General features: G+C 29.0%; 1 protein-coding gene across 1 annotated transcript; it reads right to left on the bottom strand.

The window, feature by feature from the left end:
- Nucleotides 1-7,692: 7,692 nt before the first annotated feature.
- LOC133333647 (uncharacterized) lies at nucleotides 7,693-9,401 on the bottom strand (the record flags this gene model as incomplete). Its single annotated transcript, XM_061541939.1, has 1 exon — nucleotides 7,693-9,401. A coding segment is annotated over one exon (1,659 nt), but the record flags the coding sequence as incomplete, so codon positions are not given.
- Between the last annotated feature and the right edge of the window lie 5 nt (nucleotides 9,402-9,406).

The following is a 9,406-nucleotide window of genomic DNA, read 5'->3' as shown; positions in this document are numbered from 1 at the left end:
TTTTTAGGTAAGCTTAGAGTTAGGTATTTTTTTAATTTTTCTTAGTTAAGATTTTTCAATACATACTTTTATAAGAGGGAAGGGAGAAGGAGGGAGCAGGACCTATGGCACTTAATAATTAATTACAATCAATTACCTTTATGGATTTGAATTTACTTTGACAGTATGTAAATTTTATTCTTATAATAATTTCTAATATTTATTTATTTTTTATACAATTAATTTACATAACCTAAAAATAGAAGAAGAGACAGAGATATAATTTTGGAAAACTTAATTTAGATTTAGAATTTAGTTGTAATTATTTTTTTTAATTATAATTTTTAATTTTTTTTTCTTTTTTTTTTTTTTTTTGTTAATTGAAATTATTTAGGAAATTATATTTTGACATAAGTTAGGTGTAATGTGTGAACGTAGATCATCCTTAAGGTTAACATAATGTTTGTTCTATAATAAACAAAATGTATAGCATATTTTTAAGAGTTGCTTAGTAAAAGTAATGCTATTGCTATTTTTTTTTAACTTAAACTCGAAAAAAAAACTGAAGCTATTTTGATTTGTAGGAACACCACTGTTGATAGTTGTTGCAAAAAATAAAAAAGAAAATAATAGAAATAATATACAAAGTCTTCCAATTATCAATAATTTCCAATGTCGATAAAATCGATAATTTTATAATAAAAAATATCGTTCATAATTTTTTGGTATAGAGCAATCATGATCGATAAAAATTATCGATAAATTTTCTATACAGAAAAAAATTATCGATAAATTTTCTGTAACGAGAAATTGTTATCGATACGTTTTCTGCACAGAAAAATTATTATCGATAACTAACTAATTTTTCTATACAAAATAAATTATATCAATAAGTTTTCTATACAAAAAATTTGTTATCGATAGGTTTTCTATACGGAAAATTATTATCGATAAGTTTTTCTATACTGAAATATTGTTAACAGAAAAATTATAATCGATAAGTTGTCTACACAGAAAGTCTATTATCGATAAGTTTTCTATACAGAAAAATTAGTATCGATAAGTTTTCTATATTGAAAAATTATTATCGATAAGATTTTTATACAGAAAATTTATTATCGATAACATTGCTATACAGAAAAATAAGTTTTTTTATACAGAAAAATTATAATCGTTAATTTTTCTATACCAAAAAATTTTTATCCATATGTTTTCTATATAGAAAAATTATCATCGATAATTTTTGCTATACAAAAAATTAATATTATCGATAATCTTTCTATACAAAAAAAAATATTATGCATAAGTTTTCTGTACAAAAACATTATTATCGGTAAGTTTTCTATACAGAAAAATTATCATCGACAAGTTTTTTTTATACAGAAAAACCAGTTTTCTACTCAGAAAATTGTTATCGATATGTTTTCTATACAAAAATATTATTATCGATATTTTTCCTACACCGGAAATTTATTATCGATAAGTTTTGTATGCAGATAAACGGTTATCGATAAGCTTTCAATACCGAAAAATTGCTATCGATAAGTTTTCTATGCAGAAAACTTATTATCGATAACTTTGCTATACAGAAAAATTATTATCGATAAGTTTTCTGTATAGAAAAAATATTATCGATAACTTTGCAAATACAGAAAAAATTGTATCGTTAGATTTGTTATACAGAAAATTTGTTATCTATAAGTTAGTTAATATCGATAAGTTTTCTATACAGAAAAAATATTAACGATAATTTTGTCAATACACAAAAATTAATATCGATAATATTTATATACAAAAAATTATTATCGATAATTTTTCTGTACAGAAAATTTATTATTTATATGTTTTCTATACAGAAAATGTATTATCGATATTTTCCTCGAACGAAAAAATATTATCGATAGTTTTTTTATACAGAACATTTATTATCGATAAGTTATCTATGAAGAAAAATATTTTATCGAAGTTTTTTTCTAAGCAAAAGATATTATCGATAATTTTTACTATACAGAAGTATTATTATCGAAAAAAATTCTATACATAAAAATTATTATCGATCATTAATTACTATACGAAAATATAATAATTAATAATTTTTCATAACCAAAAATATTATCGATAAGTTTTCTATACAGTGAAATTAATATCGATCATTTTCATTGCAAAAAATTGGTATCGATAACTTTCTCCACAGAAAAGTTATAAGCGATACGATTTTTCTAATGAAAAATTATTATCGATAATTTTTTTTATAATGACAAATTATTATCAATAATTTTTTATAATAAAATTTTTTTTTATTTAAAAACAAAATATATTTTCGATACCTTCTTTAAGAAAATAGTGTATAGAAAGCTTTTCCAAGCGAAAATATTATCGATAATAATTTTTTTATTATAAAATTAATTTTGTGTTTAAAAATATTAAAATATTATAAAAAATTAGTATCGATATTTTCGACTAGAAAAATATTCGATCATTTTTTTCGTAAAGTAGATATCGAAAATATATTTTGTTCTGTTAGAAAAATTATCGGTAGTAACTTTTCGATTAGAAAAATTAATCGAATAATTTTTTTGTACAATGGAACATTTTCGATAACATTTTTTTCTATCGGTGAAATTGTAAATAATGGATGGGATGTTGTTGTTATTGTTTTTGGTTTGCAAAACAAAAAAAGAAGCACTTCGAATATTTATTTTTTTTTTTAATATTGACAGGTTTAAATATTTGTTTTTAATTTTTATTTAATATCCAGATATCATTTTGGAGATTTTTGTTTTTGAAATCCATAAATAAAAAAATATTTTAAATAAAATAATATTTTTTGTTATTCTTTTAAATTCAATTCAATTTTTGTATATTTTTCATAAATATTTAAATATTTTTTTTAAATTATGGGATTTTGTAAAATTTAGTTATTTTAGTTATTTTTTTCCTTTGCGCTGTTTTATAGCTTTTTTATATAAAATATTTTTTATTTAATTTGCTTTTTGTCATTATAAATAATTTATTATTATCTATAATTATATTATTTTTATATATTTGATAATTTAGTAGTCATTTTGTTAATATTATTTTTCTTTTTATATTAGTAATTATTAATGTATTATTTATTTAATGAATTATATATATATATTTATGTATAAAAAAAAGCATTGCATGCCCACTAAAGTTGTAGTAAGTTTTTATTTGTTTATTTTTTATTATTTAATTTTTTTTTTATTTTCAGTACTTAGTTTTATAATAAAAAAAATTTAATAAAATAAAAAACATATACAAAAAACTGTATATTAAGTTTTTATGGCTTTTGTTGTTGTTTTCATTTATATAACTATATATGGAACAATACCTTACTTGTTTATTTAATTATTATTATTTCTTATATATTAAACCATACCAAAATAAAAAAAGAATAGAAAATAATTTTTAGATTTATCTTTTTTTAATTATTTATTTATTATTTTCAGAGAAAAAAATCTCCTCTCTGTAGTTTGTTTTCTAAATTGGCAGGTTTTTTTTACCACGGATTTTAATATTTTTTCATGGTATTGGGTTTTTTGTTATAAATTATTTATTTATTTTTATTTTTTTTATATAATTATTTTTTTATATAATTATTTTTTTATATAATTATTTACTTATATAATTTTTTATTTATTTTTGTATAATAGTTTTTTTATTCCAATACATCCAATATTATTTTTAATTCATTTACAAATTTATCTTTCAATATTAAGCAATTAACGTTATTTTTTATCAAAAATTAATACGTAAAATTCCAAAACTTTTTTGCCGAATACCGTTGTAAAAGTAGCATTCAAACCTATGGAGAATTCCATTCAAAAAGGAAACTGGAAAATGGTGAGAAAAAAATTGTTACCAAAAAATGTTCTACAAAAAAAAAAAAAAAAAAAAAAAAAAATCTACAAAAAAATCAAAAAAAAAAGTACAAAATCCAAAAAATTCTAAAAAAAATAAAAAATACAAAAAAAAAATCTAAAAAAAAAATCTAAAAAAATTAAAAAAAATCTACAAAAAATAAGGAAAAATTTACTACAAAAAAGTTAAAAAAACGTGGTCGCTAGAAATTTGTCTAACCTTCAAGCATGAGGAATCAAAATAAAACACCAAAACAAATTAGGTCCACAACTCAAATACCTAATTATAATCACCTTCGGATCGGAAAATTAAACTAGTACATATAAATAGTACTTTAAGCCGCATATAAAAGGGAAATTGTTTTTCTCTCAGGGTAATTTCTATCCTCTGAGGTACTAAAATGAATGCTTATACACACTTTTGTTGAGGCTAGGCCCTTCAAAATACCTAAAATCGTTAAGGTCCCCTATATCAAAAACATGTTTTTTTTTTTTTTTTGATACTTTTGTTATCTCAATATGCCAATTAGAGAATCGTTCGATTGTAAAATGTCACTAGGCTCTTTAAAATATAATCGAAACTCATAAATGGGGTCTATTTCAAAACATGGTCCTATATATTTAACCCCTGAAAAAAAAACCGAAATATCAAATTCAGTCACTTTTTCGTTTCTAAACTACAAGGTCTTCAAAATACTTAAAATTCATTTGGACCTGGTATGGCCCATGTCAAAACATGCAACAACATTGAAAAGTTTTCTTCAATGTTTTTTTTTTTATTTTCAAACTTTGAGGAACTCAAAATTGTAAATTGTAAAAAATTTTGGTTCGAAAATTTCTTTATGACCTCAAAAATACCTAAAAACGTCCTCTATGGATGCTATGCTTATTTACAAATTTTTGCAGGGAAGTAGCAAAATTAGAAAAGTTCGAAAAATAACTAAAATCAGTCGGAACTCCTATATGTGGAGCCGATTTTTAAAAGTGGAACCAAAATTGAAAATTTTCTTTTGATATTTTTTCTATTTATTTATCGATACACTGAAACTCCAAATACGCATAAGACCATCAAAGGCCGATAATGGGTCAGGTCAGTGATTTTTTTATTCTCTGATTCTAAATAAAAACTTCCAGACACGTTGGTTTAGATATTTCAGTTAGGACCTTCTAAGTATCGAAAATCGTTAAAAAAAAATCGGGATCGTTACATTTTTGCCGGGAGATTTTGAATCTTCTGAGAATTCAAAGTTTCTCTTGATGAGCACCAAAGGATGAAACAAAAAAACTGTGGACTATTGATATACCAAAAAATAAATCAGGGTACGCTTATTTGGGGTCAGTCGAAGTTTTTTTCTGTCCCATAAACCCGATATATCTGTTATAAAACTGTAACGATATTCGATAACAACAACTTCAACAGGAAAAACTAATCAAATTCTTCGGTAAATCAGGGATTCAATGTGAAAGATTCGAATGTACCAATGCCTACTTTTGAAGAGACCACAAAAAAATCCTACATTTAAAAACTCGATTGAAACGACATCGTTTCACCTGCTGTCCGATCGACATTATTTTTTTGGAATTATTGGATGGATGGATCTGTGATTGTGGTCGACAGAAGTGGTAAGAGCCCAACATGGACCCAAAACAAAATAAGTGACTATACCTATTTCAAAATCGTAATAAAATGCCTTGGTTGGAAAAGGATTCAATGGAACACAAACAAATTTTATATATCCCTTGGATAAAAAAAAATGTATTTTTTCCAAAGCACACGGAGTGCGTGGATATTTTAAAATATTTTTTTAGGACCCAAGCTCGGGTATTAGAGCTTTGTGCAGCCCCAAGAGTTTGTAACGCCGCGAAATATTGGTCCTAGACCCAACTTTAAGTATACCGATCATAATATCTCGACTAGCTGAGTCGATCTAGAGTCGATCATGTGTCCTTCCGTCTGTTCATTATAATTTGTAAACACGATACAGGCCAATCTTTACGAAATTTTTTCATGTAGGATGTGTTCTGGCCAATGAAGACGCCTATTGTTTTTGGAAAAGATCGGTTAATATTTAGGGGATGAAGTGGACCAAAAACTTTATTTTTGTCGTATTTTCTGGTCGTTCCAGAGGCCCAAACATCGCGAATTTTTACATGGAGAAGGGGATCAGGTCAAAAAATAAACATGCCTGTTTTGATAAAGATCGATCAATATTTAGCGATTCAAATGGACCCGGACTTTTGTGTGAAAAATTACAAAATTTGTATTCTATAGTATATCCAAGCGGAGTGTTCGATTACATTGTCGTATGTACTCGGATGTGGGAGTTACATTTAAATATGTACAGGAGCTTACATACTGAGATATTATTTAGTAACCCATTACCACACTGGAGGGCGGAAATATAGCGCTTTCAAAAAAATAGCTTTCAAATTTTCTATGAAGATCCAGGTATGGTCCTATAATTTTCGGTGATGATCAGATAATAATATTGGAACAAAGTGTACCAAAAACTTTATTTTTTGTGTTTTTATTTCAAGTCGATATACAGGCCACAATTGAAAGCTCAACATCACAACATAACCCACGGTAAATAGAATCTGGACAAATATAGCCCTCGTCTACTGAATATTAGAAATATTTGTTGACATCTAGTAGGTCTAGGGGGTGCAAATATCGCGAAATATTGCCCAAGCTCTGAATATAGAACCAAAAAGAAAGTTAGATTTTCGTCGAAGTTGTGTAGGGTATCATATGGTCGGGCCCGTCCAACTATACTGCTCAGCTCTATATATTTTTTAAAATCATCCTCAGGACCTTGATTTTTCTAAATACTATACTTTAAGGCGCCCTGAAGCCCCTCGATTAAAAAAAAAAATATTTTTGCTTTAACATCCTGGATATTTCGAATTTTTAATTTTAATTTTTTAAGTATCCCCAAAGCTTGGAATTTTTAATAAAAATATTTTTAGGAACCAAAGTGTGTAGATTTCTTTTACAAAATAAATTTAATTTTTTTGAGGTTATGTTGGCAAAATTTCAAATTTGAAAAATTCTTTCAAATTTTATAAAAAAAAAAAATAATTGTGTGTCGTTTTTCTTTTTTTTTTAATTTTAAAATAAAAATTTTATTGCATATTGTTGGTTTTTGTTTTTTTTTTTTTTTAATTTTTCAAAATATGGAACATATTTTAATTTCGAAAAAATGGTATATATAATTTGGGAGGTATAATAATTAAATTCATTAAAAAATAATTCTAATTTTAATAATTAATTAATTATGATTACAACTCTGTATAATTAATATAAAATGTGTATAATTTTTAAAAGGGGAAAAGGGGATGTATAAATTTTACAAAAAATCGAATTTTAAAAATAATCGTATTATTGGTTAGTTGTTTGTTTACACAATGCGCAATAATTATATAAAAAGGAACTTAACTTAAAAAATAAAAATTAAATATTATTATTAGAAAAAAAACGCGACAGGTAAATAGGTAGATAGGAGGTTTGAATGCCACATGTGGTTTTATTATGTTTTGCAATTTATTTCGGTATTTTTTTGATTTGTTTTTTAACTTAAAAAATAAAAATTAATAATTTTTTATTTATATATAAGAGATTAAAAATAAATCTTTAAAAGCACTTTCTTTGTTTTTTTAATTGGAAATACTTTAAAATTAAAATTTGTTGTTTTGCAATTTTATTTTTTGAAAATTTATTTTTTAGGTTATCTTTTTCTTTAGAAAATATTTTTTAGTTTTTAAAAAAATATTGGATTTGTCTCTTGGCCATCATTTCGATTTTTTCTTAGAAGCTGAGGATGCCGCTGCTGCTCATTTATGCCAAAAACCCCGTGCCCGAAAGCACGTACCCAGAAAAGACTAAACACGATGTGTCAGATGTGTGGAATCGCTTCGTTTGGGTGGTGGAGGCGGTGGCCGTTTATTACGTTTCGCCATATCCATACTGTTGGCTAATGGTGGAGGTGGTGCTGGCATACTGCTACTACCCATAGGCAGCTGGGCATATTGTTGCTGTTGTTGTTGCTGATTTTCCATAGTGGGCGCCATTTGTCCCGCCATCGCCGCCGCCGCTTGATTATTACTATTATTCGCATGTATATTCTCATAGAGGGCATATTCATTCAATGGTGGTGGTGGTTCACATGGCAATCCTGCTCCATAGTGTTCCTGCACCCAATTACTAACATTGGCCGTTTCCCGATAGAAATGCGAATTCGAATTAAGGCTATGGGCCAGCAGCTCCTCCGAGGAGAAATCACGAAAACCCAATACCTCATGGGGTGTTGTGGCCGGTTCCAATTTACATTTTTGGGCCACTTGCCATTTTTTACGCATTACCCTTTGCAGATCTTTGAGGAAGTCCCGTGGAGGATTCGAATTCGATTCTTGTAGGCGTTTTGGAGAACCATAGTCTTGTTGTGATACCGATGAAATTGTTGATGAACAATTTGAGAGCCTTGTGAGATCGTTTCTTGGTGGTGGCAGAGGGCCGGGGGAATAGAAGGGCTCTTGAGGTTCGGGAGAATGCATTTTTCTTCGCAGCAATACGGGCGAATCGGCAAAGGAGACTTTCTTTTGTGTTGTCGTCGTCGTGGTGGTTGCTGGGGGTGGTGGAGGTGGTAGCGCTTGATTGTTAGCCAATGAACCCTTGTAATCTGGTGGATTTTTATATGGCGGTGCAGCCTTGACGGCTGGCTTTATGGGCTTGGCTGGCACGGCAGGTGGTGGTATCTTGGAACCACCGCCCGGCACCATTGAATACAGACCCCCATTACTGGCTGTGGGTGTGGTCGGAGTCAAAGGCACCTCCTCAGGTGGTGGTGGTGGAGGCAACGACACCAGCGACAATTGCGAACCATAAACATCCTGCTGAACTTCATCTAAGGCTGCCGGCGGTGGTGGTGGTGGCAATGAATCCAATGACAAGGTCGAACAACTCATGGCATCCGCTCCAGCTCCCACACTGTTCAACACCGAAGGAGGTGGTGGTGGTGGCAATTGGCTATTATCCTGCTGGCCTCCATAGCCTCCCGAACTCACCCCCACCAATGGCTTTGCACAAATACTTGGCGTTGGAGTGGGTGTGGAATTTGAGGAACCCGATGAATTATTTGCATTCATACTCTCCGCCGAACCTCTCTTTGTCAGTCCCGTCATAATGGCCGCTGTGGCTGCCCCTGCCGGACGTCTCTTCAATGTGCCACTACCATTCGATTCCTGGGACTTACGGCGACTATGGCGCCTTGTCAAAGTGCCGCTATGTTCCGGTGAGGTATTATTCATATCCTCATTATCAGCCTGGGTATTTTCACCCACCTCCTTCAGCTGTCGGGTCATGGTGGTCAAGGGCAAATTGGGTTTCATTGATGGCTTTCGTTTTATAGTTCCCGTGGTAAATTCCGAATCAAAGCCATTATTATCATCCGACAAACAACCACTTGAGGAAGAGGATGATGCTCTCGATACCCGGCCACCACTTGAGGCAGACATACTCGAAATAGCCGAGCTAACACTGCCACACT

Source organism: Musca vetustissima, unplaced genomic scaffold (genome assembly GCF_032173495.1).
Source record: "Musca vetustissima isolate MV318-11 ecotype Yass unplaced genomic scaffold, APGP_CSIRO_Mvet_v1 utg22491, whole genome shotgun sequence".
Classification (NCBI taxonomy): Eukaryota; Metazoa; Arthropoda; class Insecta; order Diptera; family Muscidae; genus Musca; species Musca vetustissima.
The sequence above is the reverse complement of the archived record's forward strand: the minus strand, read 5'-3'. Positions and strand labels throughout refer to the sequence as shown.